Here is an 18804-nt window from a genome sequence, read left to right on the forward strand (position 1 = left end):
TTACCCTCATCAATTCTAGAGAGCTGTAAGCGTCTAGATTGAATCACTTCCCTGAGGTCATGTTTCTTTTTGCTCACCTCACGCCTCCTCTGCGACCAGCTTCTTGGAGGAGGAGGACGCGAGCGACACTAGCCCAGAGGGTCCTGTCTTTGGTCGTGAGCCCAAGTTGGGCCAGTTCCCCCGGCAGTTTGGGCGTGGACCTGGTATGAATGCACACCGCGCCTTCACCTCCTTACACTTATCGACCACCGCCTCAATGGATGTGTCGAAAAGTTCAAAAGGCGAAACCAGTGCATCGGGGAGAAAGCCCTTCTCTGTGTCCCTGATGCAAGCCAGGTTCACCGACTGATGTCTCTCTGTGGCCACCATTGCTGGCATCAATCTGCTGATCACGGCAGCGGTCTCTTTACTGGCCCAGAGAGCGAGATCTGTGTTGCGACGCAGCTCAGCCATTGTATCAAGGAAGACCCTGGCCCTGGTACGGGTCCCTCAGCAGATCAGCTTGGTATGCTTGCAGCACATATGCCATTTAAGCAATGTTGTCCCTAGGGGCTTAGATGGCAGGGTCGGAGTCTTCAGTGATGATGTTTCCCCCTTTGAGAGATTGCTCACAAGCGTCTCTTCAATGGGAGGCATCGACACATATCAGCGCTCACGCATCCACTCGACATTTGCATAGTTTAAATGCTGAAATCTTAGGATACGAGCTAAATACGGTATCTTCCATGCTCTCTCATTCCCCATAGGGTCTTGTCAGACGCAGTGCGAGTTCCCATTTCGAAAGGGAAGACAAATACTACAGTTTACTTAAAATTTTCCATCCTATCACACCCTGATAAATGATCATTTTATGGATGACTCTAGTCTGTGATTATTTTTGTATTTTGTATTTAAAAAAGTGGTAACAATTTACGGTAAGGCTACATGAATTACCATGAGTTCATTTATAAATTCATGCATGAATTATGTATTCATGTATGCAGTAATATCTCATGAATCATCAGGAACTATCACAAGTTCAACGTTTTTCATTCATGACTTCATGGATGAACAACACCTTAATTAACAACACCTTAATCAATTAATCAACACCTTAGTTAATGATGACTACTGTATTGGACAGACCACAAAATAGACCAATCACAGCTCATAGCACACAAATTCTGTTGACATTCAAATACAGTAGTCATCATTAACTAAGCATTATATATCAATTACTTAAAGGAACACTCCACCGTTTTTTGAAATAGGGCTTATTCACCTTCTTTCCTACATTTAGATAGGTGGGCAAATGCATTTTTGTCTCAGTGCATGAATTGTTTTAGTTTGACAGGGTCGGTGCTAGCTTAGCTTAGCATAATGAATGGAATCCTTTGTTGCCAGCTAGCATGTCCTGAGTAAAAGTGATATAAAAAAAAAAAAAAAACACCTAATTACTTCTTGTGGCCTGCGTATTCACAACAAGTACAAATAACGATGCAGATTAACACAAGTCAATATCTGCCTAGGAAATCACCTAATGTATTGAGGACTATATTAGGTGGAAGCACAGGCGAAGCACTGCTACTTGGGCGTGATATCTCTGCGCCCAAGTAGCAGTGCTTCACCTGTGCTTCCCCCTAATATAGTCCCAAGTCAATATCTGCCTAGGAAATCGCCTAGTGTTAATCTGCATCGCTATTTGTACTTGTTGTGAATATGCTTGCCACAAGAAGTAATTAGGTGTTTTTTTTTTATATATATATATATCACTTTTACTCAGGACATGCTAGCTGGCAACAAAGGATTCCATTCATTATGCTAAGCTAAGCTAGCACCGACCCTGTCAAACTAAAACAATGCATGCACTGAGGCAAAAATGCATTTGCCCACCTATCTAAATGTAGGAAAGAAAGTGAATAAGCCCTATTTCAAAAAACGGTGGAGTGTTCCTTTAATCATTTGTGTGGCCCCTCAACTAAAGTGTTGACTAGGTCCTTAGAAACACTGATGAACAATGTGATAGTAATGGTGGCATAACTGTGAACAAAGAAAACATCATGATCATGCGTAATAAATCATAATTCATGATGATGTACTCCTCTTAGTTAATGTTTTAATTAAGGTGTTGTTCATCCATGAAGTCATGAATGAAAAACGTTGAACTTGTGTTATTTCCTGATGATTCATGAGATATTAATGCATTAATGAATGCATAATTCATGCATGAATTTATAAATTAATTCATGGTAATTCATGTACCCTTAGATAGATTAGACCCTTGTAGATTATATCATTTGTAGAAGTGAATAAATGCATCATATTGTGAACAAAATTAATGATTATCAGTTAGTTAGACTTTGTCCCAGGTTTTCTGCACATCAATTACTGCATTGCTGTAAGTGGCAAAGACAAATTATGTTGACACATATTTCAAAGGAGATTAATCATGCATTCTCCAGTGTCTATTGGTAGGGAAAGTGACCCTAATAAGCATGTACCATATAAGCACACTTCAGATAGCTTTTTTTTTTTTTACAACAGATGTACATAGCCCTGCAGTGGGATTTAATCAATATTGTGTTTATAGACATAAATATTGACTCAACTGTATTAAACACTTTATACTTTTGCAGGAATCACACTGTGGGATCAAGAAAAGCTAAAGCAGAGTCTACAAGTCCGTCCCCAAATTAACACAAATTTCAAAGTCACAGCTTCAGACTCCATTAAGGACAAATCAAGCTTAATGAACATTGACGGCTCTCTGAAACTGAGTGTTTTAGGGGGACTCGTCAATGTCACTGGAGCAGCCAAATATCTCAACGACACCAAGAAGTCTTTCAAACAGCAGAGACTGTCGCTACATTATCATTCAACCTGCAGGGTTGAAGAACTGAGCATGAACCACTTGGCACCTGAAAATATAGTTCATCACAATGTGTTTGAAATTGATGCAGCGACACACGTGGTGACAGCAGTGCTGTATGGAGCAGACGCCTGCTTTGTGTTTGATAGAGAAGTTTCATCAGATGAGGAAATAAAGACAGTAGAAGGAGAAGCAAAAGTGGCCTTTGAGAAGCTCAAACTAATTTCAGTAGACGTAAATGTCAATCTGAAGATGAATGACGAGCAGAAGGACGCAGTCCAAAAATTCACATGCACGTTTTATGGTGACTTCCAGTTACCGTCTAACCCGACCTCTTTTGAAGATGCGTTGAAGGTTTTCACTGATCTTCCAAAACTGCTGGGAGAAAAGAAAGAGCTGGCGGTTGCTCTGAGAGTTTGGCTTTTTCCTCTAGACAAACTTCTCTCAAAAGCTTCCAAACTTCAGAGAGACATCAGCATGGATCTAATCATGGCGACTGAATCAGTGATTGATAGTTTGAACACAACTGAGATGAAATGCAGTGATCTTCTGGAAGACTCGCCTGCCTCGACCTTTACTGAATTTCATGATAAAATCCTGCAAATGCAGAAAAACTGTTACAATTACAAACTGAGACTCGTGGAGAAACTCGGCTCTCTGCTGCCAAACATCCGTGAGGGGAAGAAGGAAACTGACCTGAATATTCTTCTAAAAGAACATAATGAATCTCCATTTAGTGAAAGTGACCTTGCAGAATGGCTGAAAGGGAGAGAAAGAGAGTCTGATGTCATTAAACTAATGCTCAGACAACTGAAGAATGCTGGTGCACAGGTAGAAGACAACATAGATCTGATTTCGATGGATCTGGAAGTTGGAAATGTGGTCTGCTACACATTCACATCACTTAACTGGTCAGGCGTACTCCTACCTAAACAAAAGGCCTATCTGAGTCCTTCAACAAATGTAGAAACTGATGAGAACAGCCCTGATCCAGAGCAGAAGTCTTGGCTCACTCCTGAGATCCAAAAGACCATGAAGAGCAACTTGAAGATATTTAAGAACTTGATCGATTCAAAAGACCGTAAACCAGCCAAGTTCATTGTGTCCTCAAAGGAAATGAAGAATAATCCAGGTTCCTGCATTCTGCTGTATGAAAGTGAATGTGATGAAGCCGTTTGCTTTATTCCTCCATCCAAACCAGCCTGTCCAATCAGTGAAGAGGTCAAAGATAATAGTGTGGTTCTGAAGGTTCCTCCATCATGTCCTGAAACAGTGGAGCTCAGAGTACTGTACAAACGTAAGCAGGACACAGACTGGAGATCTAAACCTGTGCTGAAGGATCAACTCACAGTTACTCTGACTGATCTGAGGGCAGGAACTGAGTATGAGATCAGATGTGCAGCGCTGGGGAAACTCGACTACACCGTATACAGTGACGTCACTGAAGTTGTCACAAAAGGTATGATGATAATTTATTTATGCTAAGCAACACATGCAGCAACAAAGAGTCACAAACGGCAGATGCGCAGTAACACTAGTGTAATGCGGTCACAGGTGTGTGTTTGTGGAGTCATTTACAACGGCTTTGAACGCGGCTCAACCAATCAGAATCAAGGACCGGAACTAACTAAGGACAAAGACTATACTAGTGTTTTATAAATTTAATTTAATAATGATATTCTGTTGTACTGCTATTATTCAGCAGTGTTGGGTCTGTGGACACATAATATAATGCAGTTGAGGATTGTAAAGGTGTTCAATCAAGTGTCATTGTTGACACTGTCATTTAGTCAGATATATTGTGTATGTGTAAACAGTCTTTGGGCCCTATCTTGCACCCAGCGCAATTTACTTCTATCATTCCTATTTTGCACCCATGCACAGCGGACTTTTCCCTCCACAGACGCATGTCGGTAAACTAGGAAATACATTTGCGCTCCCGGGGGCGCTTCAGCGAAAAGAGGCGGCGTGTTCCGGCACAAACGTTCCCTGGTGCTATTTTGCAGTTCCAGAAAACAATTCCGCCAGTGACCAGGAGAAACCTCGTCTAAAGTCAGTGGCGCGTTGCGCATGTTATTCAGATCATATTTTAAGGGCGCACGCTTGGCCATAATGTAGTGTGTGCACAACACACACACACTTTGCTTATCTCATCTACACAGAAGCAGCAGTTTCCATTTTTGCAAATCATACATTATTACAAAAGATAGATAGATAGATAGATGGACAGACAGTTTATTATAAAAGCATAAATCTAGCTTACACATTTACCCAAATTATCATACGCCTGTTTAACCGAAGCTAATCTGGGTGTGTTTCTCCATCCCCAATGTCACTTCTCTGTGTTTTACGGCCGTGACGAGAACGTCGGTCTCCTCGGCTGTGAACCGCCGTTATAATAGCAATCCGCTATAGAACAAGCGCGCCTGATCTTAAAGGGAATGTGAGATGATGCTCTGATTGGTTTATTTCACGTTACGGCCAAACCACACCTATGAATAATGAAGCTACTTCAGACCAACACATTTTAGATTTGCGTCAGGCGCAAGAGTCATTTATCCCGCCGGTATAATAGCAACAGCGCCCGAGATCCGCCCACAAAGTTACTTGCGTTTCACGCTTGATACTTGCGTTTCAGATCGTTAAAATAGGGCCCTACGAGTTTGATCAAGTTCCTCTAAAACATATTACAGAGCCAGAAGACACAGAAACCCAGAGAAATCATTTCCAGAGTCTCTCAAACACAAAGAAGACTGACTCAACAGCCAAGAACAGAACTAAGACATGAACCCTTCATCTAATCTGAACATCTCCATCAATAAACAGCGCATCATGATTTGAATAGAGCTTTACTGAAAGAAAACACGTTCACTGTCCCTGAAACCCTGTGGAGATGAACAACATTGATGCCTCACGTTACTGTCTGTGTTTGTCACAATGACCCGGTTTGTTTTCTGTGAGAAACAGTTTTATCTTCAGTGACTTTGTTCTCTGCAGTTCACACAACCGTTCATATTTGAATTGTTTTCTGAAGATGGACATTATTAACACAGTTATAGATGACTTCTTTTCTCACATTTCATTTAATTGCTGTCGAAGCTGATGAATATTGATTGAATATGTCCAGACCTACTCATTTTTAAACCTAGCCAACATTTGCTTTGAACCGTAGAGTCAGTTTCTGATCTCGATGGACACTCGATGGCTCCGTATGTATAATAACGTTCAGTTACAAGTCATTTATAAGTGATTAGTAAATGACTAACTAATCATTTACAAAACATGACTATGTATTCATAAATGATTAATAAGTGATATGTTAATTATTGTTTGTATGTTTTGTAGATTCAGTTATAAGTCATTTACAATTGATTACTTAATGATTAACTAACCCTTTACAAAACATGACTGCGTTTCATAAATGTTTAATAAACAGAGACAGCTGTCTTCTGTAGTGTGGTGTGTAGTGTGTAGTGTAGTGTGGTGTGTAGTGTAGTGTGTAGTGTAGTGTGTACTGCAGTGTAAGTGCTGACTGGTGAGGGTATAGACAGCTGTCTTCTGTAGTGTAGTGTAGTGTAGTGTGTAGTGTAGTGTAGTGTAGTGTGTACTGCAGTGTAAGTGCTGACTGGTGAGGGTATAGACAGCTGTCTTCTGTAGTGTAGTGTAGTGTAGTGTAGTGTGAGTGTAGTGTAGTGTAGTGTAGTGTAGTGTAGTGTGTAGTGTAGTGTAGTGTAGTGTGAGTGTAGTGTAGTGTAGTGTGTAGTGTAGTGTGTAGTGTAGTGTGTAGTGTAGTGTGTACTGCAGTGTAAGTGCTGACTGGTGAGGGTATAGACAGCTGTCTTCTGTAGTGTAGTGTGTAGTGTAGTGTAGTGTAGTGTAGTGTAGTGTAGTGTGAGTGTAGTGTAGTGTAGTGTGTAGTGTAGTGTAGTGTAGTGTAGTGTAGTGTGTAGTGTCTACTGCAGTGTAAGTGCTGACTGGTGAGGGTATAGACAGCTGTCTTCTGTAGTGTGTAGTGTAGTGTAGTGTGTAGTGTAGTGTAGTGTGTAGTGTAGTGTAGTGTGTACTGCAGTGTAAGTGCTGACTGGTGAGGGTATAGACAGCTGTCTTCTGTAGTGTGTAGTGTAGTGTAGTGTAGTGTAGTGTAGTGTAGTGTGAGTGTAGTGTAGTGTGTAGTGTAGTGTAGTGTGTAGTGTAGTGTAGTGTGTAGTGTAGTGTAGTGTAGTGTGTAGTGTAGTGTGTAGTGTAGTGTGTAGTGTAGTGTAGTGTGTAGTGTAGTGTCTACTGCAGTGTAAGTGCTGACTGGTGAGGGTATAGACAGCTGTCTTCTGTAGTGTGTAGTGTAGTGTAGTGTAGTGTAGTGTGAGTGTAGTGTAGTGTAGTGTGAGTGTAGTGTAGTGTGTAGTGTAGTGTGTAGTGTAGTGTAGTGTAGTGTAGTGTAGTGTAGTGTAGTGTGTAGTGTAGTGTGAGTGTAGTGTAGTGTAGTGTGTAGTGTAGTGTGAGTGTAGTGTAGTGTAGTGTGTAGTGTAGTGTAGTGTAAGTGTAGTGTGTAGTGTAGTGTGTAGTGTAGTGTAGTGTCTACTGCAGTGTGAGTGCTGACTGGTGAGGGTATAGACAGCTGTCTTCTGTAGTGTAGTGTAGTGTGTAGTGTAGTGTGAGTGTAGTGTAGTGTAGTGTAGTGTAGTGTGTAGTGTAGTGTAGTGTAGTGTCTACTGCAGTGTAAGTGCTGACTGGTGAGGGTATAGACAGCTGTCTTCTGTAGTGTAGTGTAGTGTAGTGTGTAGTGTGAGTGTAGTGTAGTGTAGTGTAGTGTAGTGTGTAGTGTGAGTGTAGTGTAGTGTAGTGTAGTGTAGTGTAGTGTGAGTGTAGTGTAGTGTAGTGTAGTGTAGTGTGTAGTGTAGTGTGTAGTGTAGTGTGAGTGTAGTGTAGTGTAGTGTGTAGTGTAGTGTAAGTGTAGTGTGTAGTGTAGTGTGTAGTGTAGTGTAGTGTCTACTGCAGTGTGAGTGCTGACTGGTGAGGGTATAGACAGCTGTCTTCTGTAGTGTAGTGTAGTGTGTAGTGTAGTGTGAGTGTAGTGTAGTGTAGTGTGTAGTGTAGTGTGTAGTGTGAGTGTAGTGTAGTGTAGTGTGTAGTGTAGTGTAGTGTAGTGTAGTGTGTAGTGTGAGTGTAGTGTAGTGTGTAGTGTAGTGTAGTGTGTAGTGTAGTGTAGTGTAGTGTAGTGTAGTGTGTAGTGTAGTGTAGTGTGTAGTGTAGTGTGTAGTAGAGGTCGACCGATTCATCGGTTTTGCCGATTAATCGGCACCGATAGTTGATTGGTGGAACTATCGTTATCGGCAAAAATACATACCGATAGTTTTTCCTGGTTGCGTCCGTTGTTGGAGCGGCTGAGAAGCGCGCGCTGTCATTCATAACACAGTAAGAGAGAGCTGAGAAGGCTCTGCTGGCATCATGCAGTACAAGAGCGGCCTCTAGAGGTGTAATAAAAACTAGCACTGAAACCTCGTGTTGTTTGATTTCGACACGTGATACTGCGTGCTGCACTGAGAGCACAAGCTGCGTGGAGAGCGCTCAGATGCGCGTTTAAACCACCGACAGCTAAAAGGTATTTTTTCATATCATTATAAAGCGAATAATTTGTTGACTAAATGCTGCATTAGTAGAGAAAGAACAGCACAACAGTATGTTTGTTTGCCTTCGAGGCTGAGAGGACGCTAACATTACTAGTACCTCAAGCGGTTAAAACACTGACAAAAATAAACTCCGACCCGAATGTTTAATGTCACAATTGATAACATCTATTTGCATTAGTTTATATCCAGCTGGTCACTTTTATGCATTACATATGCAGAGAAGTTGCATATTTAAAGCTAGAGACGTAAGATAGCAAACTGATATGTTCATACAGCCGACAGAAACATAAATCAGAAAAGCATTCGATTTCGGTTATTTTTTCATCATCACTTTAATACATATTTTGTTATTTTGATTAGATAATCATCAAGTGTTTATAAAATAGAAGCAAAAGTGTGAGACTATACATGTAATATTTATGTCATTTCAATGCTTTGGCGTTGTAGATATTTAAAGTTGGCCATTTAAGCATGACTGTTTGGATTTATATGAAATGATAACACTTACAATAAAATTCCATATGTAACATTAACTAAGGTTAATAACTGCTGTATAAGGATTGTTCATTGTTTGTTTGTTAATTAACATGTACTAATACATTTTTAAATTAAGGTTTTTATTTGTTAACCATAGTTAACCATCAAACTAACATGTTTGTTTACCATTTGTTAACCATCAAACTAACATGAAACTAACTAACAAGGTGCAATTTGTTTTTATCCAGTATCAATTTTAAAAACTATCGGTTGATTAATCGGTTATCGGCAAGTATGGCCCAACCTAGCTATCGTTATCGGTAAAATCCACTATCGGTCGACCTCTAGTGTGTAGTGTAGTGTAGTGTGTACTGCAGTGTAAGTGCTGACTGGTGAGGGTATAGACAGCTGTCTTCTGTAGTGTGTAGTGTAGTGTAGTGTGTAGTGTAGTGTAGTGTGTAGTGTAGTGTATTGTAGTAGTGTAGTGTAGTGTAGTGTAGTGTAGTGTGTAGTGTAGTGTAGTGTGTAGTGTAGTGTATTGTAGTAGTGTAGTGTAGTGTAGTGTGTAGTGTAGTGTAGTGTATTGTAGTAGTGTAGTGTAGTGTGTAGTGTAGTGTAGTGTGTAGTGTAGTGTAGTGTGTAGTGTAGTGTAGTGTAGTGTGTAGTGTAGTGTAGTGTGTAGTGTGTAGTGTAGTGTAGTGTGAGTGTAGTGTAGTGTAGTGTGTAGTGTAGTGTAGTGTGTAGTGTAGTGTAGTGTAGTGTAGTGTGTAGTGTAGTGTAGTGTGAGTGTAGTGTGAGTGTAGTGTAGTGTAGTGTGTAGTGTAGTGTGAGTATAGTGTAGTGTAGTGTGTAGTGTAGTGTGTAGTGTGATGTGTAGTGTAGTGTGTAGTGTAGTGTAGTGTAGTGTAGTGTGTAGTGTGATGTGTAGTGTAGTGTGTAGTGTAGTGTAGTGTAGTGTGAGTGTAGTGTAGTGTAGTGTGAGTGTAGTGTAGTGTAGTGTAGTGTAGTGTAGTGTAGTGTGAGTATAGTGTAGTGTAGTGTAGTGTGTAGTGTAGTGTAGTGTGTAGTGTGATGTGTAGTGTAGTGTGTAGTGTAGTGTAGTGTAGTGTGTACTGCAGTGTAAGTGCTGACTGGTGAGGGTATAGACAGCTGTCTTCTGTAGTGTGTAGTGTAGTGTAGTGTGTAGTGTAGTGTGTACTACAGTGCTGACTGGTGAGGGTATAGACAGCCGTCTTCTGTAGTGTGTAGTGTAGTGTGTAGTGTAGTGTAGCAGTGCAGTGCAGTGTAGTGTGTAGTGTAGTGTAGTGTAGTGTGTAGTGTAGTGTAGTGTGTAGTGTAGTGTAGTGTGTAGTGTGATGTGTAGTGTAGTGTGTAGTGTAGTGTAGTGTGTACTGCAGTGTAAGTGCTGACTGGTGAGGGTATAGACAGCCGTCTTCTGTAGTGTGTAGTGTAGTGTGTAGTGTAGTGTAGCAGTGTAGTGTAGTGTGTAGTGTAGTGTAGTGTAGTGTGTAGTGTAGTGTAGTGTGAGTATAGTGTAGTGTAGTGTGTAGTGTAGTGTAGTGTAGTGTGTAGTGTGATGTGTAGTGTAGTGTGTAGTGTAGTGTAGTGTGTACTGCAGTGTAAGTGCTGACTGGTGAGGGTATAGACAGCTGTCTTCTGTAGTGTGTAGTGTAGTGTGTACTACAGTGCTGACTGGTGAGGGTATAGACAGCCGTCTTCTGTAGTGTGTAGTGTAGTGTGTAGTGTAGTGTGAAGTGTAGTGTGTAGTGTAGTGTAGTGTGTAGTGTAGTGTAGTGTGTAGTGTGATGTGTAGTGTAGTGTAGTGTGTAGTGTAGTGTGAGTGTAGTGTTGTGTAGTGTAGTGTAGTGTAGTGTGAGTATAGTGTAGTGTTGTGTAGTGTAGTGTGTAGTGTAGTGTAGTGTGTAGTGTAGTGTGTAGTGTGTAGTGTAGTGTAGTGTGTAGTGTGATGTGTAGTGTAGTGTGTAGTGTAGTGTGTAGTGTTGTGTAGTGTGTAGTGTAGTGTAGTGTGTAGTGTAGTGTAGTGTGTACTGCAGTGTAAGTGCTGACTGGTGAGGGTATAGACAGCTGTCTTCTGTAGTGTGTAGTGTAGTGTGTAGTGTAGTGTAGTGTAGTGTGTAGTGTAGTGTGTACTACAGTGCTGACTGGTGAGGGTATAGACAGCCGTCTTCTGTAGTGTGTAGTGTAGTGTGTAGTGTAGTGTAGTGTGTAGTGTAGTGTGTAGTGTAGTGTAGTGTAGTGTGATGTGTAGTGTAGTGTGTAGTGTAGTGTAGTGTAGTGTGAGTGTAGTGTAGTGTAGTGTGAGTGTAGTGTAGTGTAGTGTCTAGTGTAGTGTAGTGTGAGTATAGTGTAGTGTAGTGTAGTGTAGTGTGTAGTGTATTGTGTAGTGTAGTGTAGTGTATTGTGTAGTGTGTAGTGTAGCAGTGTAGTGTAGTGTATTGTGTAGTGCAGTGTAGTGTAGTGTAGTGTATTGTGTAGTGTGTAGTGTAGCAGTGTAGTGTAGTGTATTGTGTAGTGTAGTGTAGTGTGTAGTGTAGTGTAGTGTGAGTGTAGTGTAGTGTAGTGTGTAGTGTAGTGTAGTGTAGTGTGTAGTGTGATGTGTAGTGTAGTGTGAGTGTAGTGTAGTGTAGTGTGAGTGTAGTGTAGTGTGTAGTGTAGTGTGAGTATAGTGTAGTGTAGTGTAGTGTGTAGTGTATTGTGTAGTGTAGTGTAGTGTATTGTGTAGTGTAGTGTAGAGTATTGTGTAGTGCAGTGTAGTGTAGTGTATTGTGTAGTGTGTAGTGTAGCAGTGTAGTGTAGTGTATTGTGTAGTGTAGTGTGTAGTGTAGTGTAGTGTGAGTGTAGTGTAGTGTAGTGTGTAGTGTAGTGTAGTGTGTAGTGTGATGTGTAGTGTAGTGTAGTGTAGTGTGAGTGTAGTGTAGTGTAGTGTAGTGTGAGTGTAGTGTAGTGTAGTGTAGTGTGTAGTGTAGTGTAGCAGTGTAGTGTAGTGTATTGTGTAGTGTAGTGTAGTGTGTAGTGTAGTGTAGTGTGTAGTGTATTGTGTAGTGTAGTGTAGTGTAGTGTATTGTGTAGTGCAGTGTAGTGTGTAGTGTAGTGTATTGTGTAGTGTGTGGTGTAGCAGTGTAGTGTGTACTGTAGTGTAAGTGCTGACTGGTGAGGGTATAGACAGCTGTCTTCTGTAGTGTGTAGTGTAGTGTGTAGTGTAGTGTAGTGTAGTGTGAGTGTAGTGTAGTGTAGAGTATTGTGTAGTGCAGTGTAGTGTAGTGTATTGTGTAGTGTGTAGTGTAGCAGTGTAGTGTAGTGTATTGTGTAGTGTAGTGTGTAGTGTAGTGTAGTGTGAGTGTAGTGTAGTGTAGTGTGTAGTGTAGTGTAGTGTGTAGTGTGATGTGTAGTGTAGTGTAGTGTAGTGTGAGTGTAGTGTAGTGTAGTGTGAGTGTAGTGTAGTGTAGTGTAGTGTGTAGTGTAGTGTAGCAGTGTAGTGTAGTGTATTGTGTAGTGTAGTGTAGTGTGTAGTGTAGTGTAGTGTGTAGTGTATTGTGTAGTGTAGTGTAGTGTAGTGTATTGTGTAGTGCAGTGTAGTGTGTAGTGTAGTGTATTGTGTAGTGTGTGGTGTAGCAGTGTAGTGTGTACTGTAGTGTAAGTGCTGACTGGTGAGGGTATAGACAGCTGTCTTCTCTGACACACATAGAGTCTTTAACCACTGTGCACCTGATGTGAACAAAACATACAAAAAAATGTAACATCATTTATTAAACATTTATGAAATGCATAGTCATGTTTTGTAAAGGGTTAGTTAATCATTAACTAATCAATTGTAAATGACTTATAACTGAATCTACAAAACATACATAAAATAATGAACATGTCAGTTATTAATCATTTATGAAAGCATAATGATGTTTCATAAATGATTAGTTAGTCATTTAATAATCACTAGTAAATGACTTGTAACAAAATTTACAAAACATACATAAAATGTTAGTATATCACTTGCTAATCTTTTATGAATGTTCTGTAAATGATTAGTTCATCATTAACTAACCACTTATTAATGACTTACAACTGAATGTTATTATAAAAGTGTTACCGTTTCTTGAACTGCTCTGGTTAACCGTTTGCTACAGAGGTGAGGATGCATTTATGTTGTCTATTGTGAGATAAAAATGTTGAAAAGTTGAAAAGAATGTACTAAAATTAACCTGAGTATGCAGTTTAACTCCACAGTAAGACCTCAGATGATCTGCCAATCTAATAGACCAGCCCTAAACCTTCAGCTGAAGTAGTTTAAAGCTTTATAAGGCGTTTAGTGCAGGGCCATATGTAGCAAAATAAAGTGTTTGGAACATTTCATATAGATTTTTGCAAATGATGTTTTTTGACTTCTTCAGACCCTATAGTTTGCAAAACTACCTGTTTCCGATTTTTTCCCGGGCTGCACAGGCCCAAAATCCAAAATGGCGGATATATCACCAAAAATTGCAAATGATTGCTTTTTTAAACATTTCAAATGGATTTTCATTAGGTATATTATTATATACATACATTTTCTAATTAACTGATTGACTTGGGTAATAAATATGACCATGGGTAACATGAATTATCATGATTATCAACCAATGATGGGTGTAACCACCATTATGCTATTTACTGGCATACCCGGAAAAACGCATTGACTGATTAAAAGTTTCCTTCATATAACCTAATAATCATTTTAATTGAAATAATGTTCTGCGCTCACCACAATAATTCTGTTAACAATCAGATGACATGGAAAATTATTGGGGAGAATGGATTTCATGAAGCCAATGGGAAAGATGGGAAAGATAGCCAGCCTTTGTTACTAGGAAACGATAAACAAAATTAAACTTTTGGGGCCCTATTTTAACGATCTGAAACGCAAGTGTCAAAGCGCAAGTAACTTTGTGGGCGGGTCTTGCGCTGTTGCTATTTTCCCGGCGGGATAAATGACTCTTGTGCCCGGCGCAAATCTAAAATGGGTTGGTCTGAAGTAGCTTCATTATTCATAGGTGTGGTTTGGGCGTAACGTGAAATAAACCAATCAGAGCGACATCTCGCATTCCCTTTAAGGCGCGCTTGTTCTAAAGCGGATTCCTATTATAACGGCGGATTTGCCAGGCGCGCGCCAGGAGCGGTTCACAGCCGAGGAGAGCAACGCTCTCGTCAGGGACGTTGGGGATGGAGAAACCCACCCAAATTAACTTCGGTTAAAAAGGCGTATGATAATTTGGGTAAATGCGTAAGCTAGATGTATGCTTTTATAATAAATTGTCTATCTATCTATCTATCTATCTATCGTAATAATGTATGATTTGCAAAAATGAAAACTGCTGCTTCTGTGTAGATGAGAGAATCATGCGCGTTGTGCACACGCTACATTGATTATGGCCAAGCATGCGCCCTTAAAATAGCATATGAATAACATGCGCAACGCGCCACTGACTTTAAACTGTTTTTTCCTGGTTTGTGGCGCAATTGTTTTCTAAACCTGCAAAATAGCATGAAGGAACGTTTGCGCCGGGACACGCCTCCTTTTTTGCGCTGAACCGCCCAGGGAGCGCAAGTTCATTCCCTAGTTTAGCGACGTGCTTCTGTGGAGGGAAAAGCGCGCTTTGCGCGGGTGCAAAATAGGAATGATATGTGCGTCGGTGTACAAAGTCACTTGCGCTGGGTGCAAGATAGGGCCCATGAGCTTTTGCAGGAAGAGGGAAATTATTTTTCCAGCCTGGGCAACTGGTGTTTTTTTACTTGCTAGGACCCCACTGAATACAAAACAACCTGTTTCCAATTTTTTTCTTCATTTTTAGTGCCAAAATTCAAGATGGCAGACAAAATGCAGACAAATCACATAAAATAAAATATATAATCTTTTCCCTTCTATAAAGGCTTTAAAATGGTCAACTTTTGATGAATGTATTCCTAATAAGGCAGACAAGTGAGACAGACTATTTTCAAAATATTTATTGGATCATTTGCCAAAAAATTGGGTGAAAATAATAAAAAAATCGAAAAAATGAAAAAAAAAATCTGCATTTTGTTTCATTATTGAAGAGTTCAACAAAACAGTCAGTCATTGTCACTCAAGTATTTATCCTCATCACTCTCAGTAGCTGCGTTTACATGGACACTTATAATCGGATTGACGGCTCAATCGGACTAAAAAACCTTCATGTAAACACCTTAATTGATCCGATTGAGCTCGATCCGAATGAAATTTCGATCGGATTGAAAGGGGTGGTTTATCCCTTTTGTAATCCGATCGAGAGAACATGTAAACACTTGATCGGATTGAAAACCGAAACTGAAAGGACTGCGCATGTGCAATGACGTTAAATAGCGTAATGACGTATGACGCGCGGAACGAGCTGTTCTTCCTGTTGAATAAAGTGTCATATTAATAAGTTTCCCGTCATTCTAAAATTCTCATTTCACTCGCGCGTCTGTTAAGTGAAGCAGGACAACGTCCCACCAGTCCTTGTTTTGGATTCTCATCCACAGACGTCTGGTTTTGGCCGCGGGGAGGGGCATTTTTATTGCGTGATAAATAAGTAGCACGGCAAAACGGTTAATATGCTCTAAATTATGACCAAAGACAGATTAATATTACTTCTGCTGTTTAAAACAAATAAAGAACCAAAAGGGGAGAATGCGTGGAAAGCGGGAAACTGTGTATTTGTGCAGTGTGCGCATGTCAAAACATCAGATCCGATTTGAAACTTGTGACATATAAACGCGCACATCAACCCGATTACTTTATTTATCATTCATGTAAACACCTTGCTCGGATTCATCAATCAGATTGATTTCACTCCGATTGTGTCCATGTAAACGCAGCTACTGTCACTGTCTGACTTTTCAATATTGGTGCATGTCTCCTCAGAGCCCTCACACCTGCAAAGTTGCGTGCATGGTAATTTGTTGCTCTTGCAAGAACACCTTCTACTGCATTGGCTGGCAAGACGAGCACTTCACAAGCTCCACAACAGCCTCTGGTGCTGGTGGAAGTTTTGACAGGACAGGTGCAGTGTTAATTTTGACAGCAACTTCTGATTTAGTCTTAGTCTTAGTCTTTTGAATAACACACCATTTAGTTTTAGTCACATTTTAGTCATCTGAAATCTTTTAGTCTTAGTCTAGTTTTAGTCGACTAAATATCATAAGAGTTTTAGTCTTAGTCTAGTCTTAAGTCTTTTAGTCTTAGTCTAGTTTTGTTTTAGTAGAACAAATATTAGCAGATTTTAGTCGACTAAATCTAGTCGACAGTTGACCTGACTAAATGTTTACATCAGTCTGTTATGGAATGGTATTAAGGTTTGAATATGCAATACATACACAGATTTAACGGCTGTAATACAAAACATGTATTTTATTTTATTCTTAATGTCAAAAACACTGACTGTAGCTTTTTCACAAAAGATAATCTCACATCAGTGTTAATTTTGACAGCAAATTTTGAATTAAAATATAATGGGTTTAAATTGAAATGCATTCATTTAGAATTTATCTAAAATTTCCAAACCCATATACTCCCAGAGAAAACATTAACCTGCTAATATGAATGAATTTAAAGTTTGAACGTGCAATACAGATACAGATTTAACTACTGTAACTTAAAAAATGTCTTAAAATTAAATAAAATCACTTTTCCTAAACACAGTCTTCTTTTTCAATGAATGATAGCCTGTATGAATTCTTTATAACTTGCATACATCATTCTCTATTCTTTCAAACAGACATATTTATTTGTATTAATTAAATATAATTAATCGTTATTTTAAAGCTATTAACGAGCAGTGAATGCTTTTCTCTTTTTCTTTTGTTGCTTGTTCAATATTAAGGACACAGACCGCATTATTTATTACCAACTGTCACTTTAAGACATCGGATCATGTCGAATGACATGCGGATCCAATTGCACTGATGCACATGATACATTCACAACTGTTTAAAGGGACACTTCACCCATTTGCATTAAGCTTTGTATTGTTAGAAACCCAGTCATATATTATAATAAACGTGGATTTTTCGTTCATTTTTCCCTGAGATGGGAGAAATAAGGTTTTAAGTGTTTTACTTCCTGCTTATTATGACGTAAAAATCATCATTTTGCGTCATAATAAGCAGGAAGTCACATTTCATTGAAAAATTTAGAGACTACAAACACTAGCTCCTCATTATTCCAGGGGGCGGGACCCGCTCACGCTACAGGCCTATTACAGATCAGTGGGTGGGACTTCACTTTCTGAAACTAAAAGCAATATCCTCCATCTTGTTTGGAAGCTAAGCTAACAGGCGCTGTGGAGACAGATGTAAAGTTATGACAATAGCGGAGGGTAACGTTACTCAATATGATGTAGAAGAAGAGGATTTCGGAAGTCTGATGCTCGAATCCGGTGTTTGTGGCCATCTTTACAAGCCGCATAGCGAAGAGCAGCCGAGGCAGAAGACCTGCCTGTCGTGGACGAGAAGCCCAGACTGGCTCGAGCTGGGGGCGGACTGGTGGCGCCGGTGATCTCACTATGCAGCTACGGACACGGAGATAGAGTCCGTCTGCTGCAAAGAATTTAAACGATGCCAATTTCTCCTGGGTGAAATCTCTGAATCAGACGAGGACACGGACGTTTGTGTTGTGAACCATAGTTTCGCACCGCATCTGACTGAACATCCCGGTAACGTTACCATGCAATAATTCACCATTTCGAAAGAAATACAAATGAGGAGTAACAACTGATCGTTTGATGTGCGTTTTACCATTGCTAAGAAAAATTTCCGCTCCTCCGTGAGAGATGCGAGACCCGGCCATAGACTGTAGGACCCGGCGCGTCTCAGTAATCGGGCCACCGGCCTCGCGCTGTTCTCCCGCGGCCGTCAGTCTCGTCCTGCTCGCCACAGTAAACATGGTGAATGAATGGCGACTGTAGAACGCTAAAGCCGAATCCCGGACATTTTGGACGATCTCTAAATCCCTCGCAAACTCATCACGTAGGCTAGCTTTGTTGTTTTAAACTGCGCACTCTTACCGGTAGGCGTGGCCTCCTAAGGCAGCGAAGCAAGTGCATTCTGGGAGTTGTTGTCTTTCATCCACATAAGCCAAAAATACATTTTCTGGCTTTTCTCAGTCTAGAAAGCTCCAAATTAAAAAATTTCTTCACATTTCTTCTACTTAAACGACGTATTTTAAATACACATTCATCTTCCCAGAGGTGAAGTATCCCTTTAAGACATAACCCACATTATTTACGTGAATACTCTCAAAAACGGACATTTAGACATAATGTTGTGTGTATTTGTCGATTCAGAAACGAAAGAGACGAGCTCAATTACGTACTCGCGCGCTGTATAGGTGTCTATGTGAGTGGCTGCACGCTTCGCGGGTCGGGTGTGTGCGCACAGAAAACCGTACCGAATAGAGCTCTTTTTTGCGTCGTCACTCTTATTCAGATCTACATGTCTGCTCTACTCATTCTCCCAGACGTTTTCATGTTTTAACGTTTGATGAGACATGCAGCCCATGCCAACTCGTGTGCCGCTGGGTAGATCAACACGTCACAGTACAAATGTGCGCATCTACCACAAACGCAGGACATCAGACCGGATCACTTCCCAAATCGTCACTATCTAACATTTTCGTCTAGTTTTTATTCGTTGACGAAAATGTCAATAGATTTTCGTCATAGTTTTTGTCATTCAAAACTAGTTTTTATTTAGTTATCGTCTCGTTTTCGTCTGTGAAAAAATGTCGTTGACGAAAATAATGACGAAAATTATTATATGGGTTTTTTTCCCTTTTGTGGACTCTTGGATATATGTTTCTGG

General features: G+C 40.2%; 1 protein-coding gene across 1 annotated transcript in view; it reads left to right on the forward strand.

Annotated features, from left to right (window-relative positions):
• The window catches only part of LOC311282744 (stonustoxin subunit beta-like), a 50919-nt gene that overhangs the window by 16611 nt on the left and 15504 nt on the right, over window positions 1–18804 (forward strand). The window contains exon 3 of the mRNA XM_084396762.1: window positions 2616–4307. Coding sequence (XP_084252888.1) covers window positions 2616–4307 — 1692 coding nt within the window. The remainder of the gene's footprint in view (window positions 1–2615; window positions 4308–18804) is intronic.

The sequence above is a fragment of the Rutilus rutilus genome (genome assembly GCF_951802725.1).
Source record: "Rutilus rutilus genome assembly, chromosome: 23".
Classification (NCBI taxonomy): Eukaryota; Metazoa; Chordata; class Actinopteri; order Cypriniformes; family Leuciscidae; genus Rutilus; species Rutilus rutilus.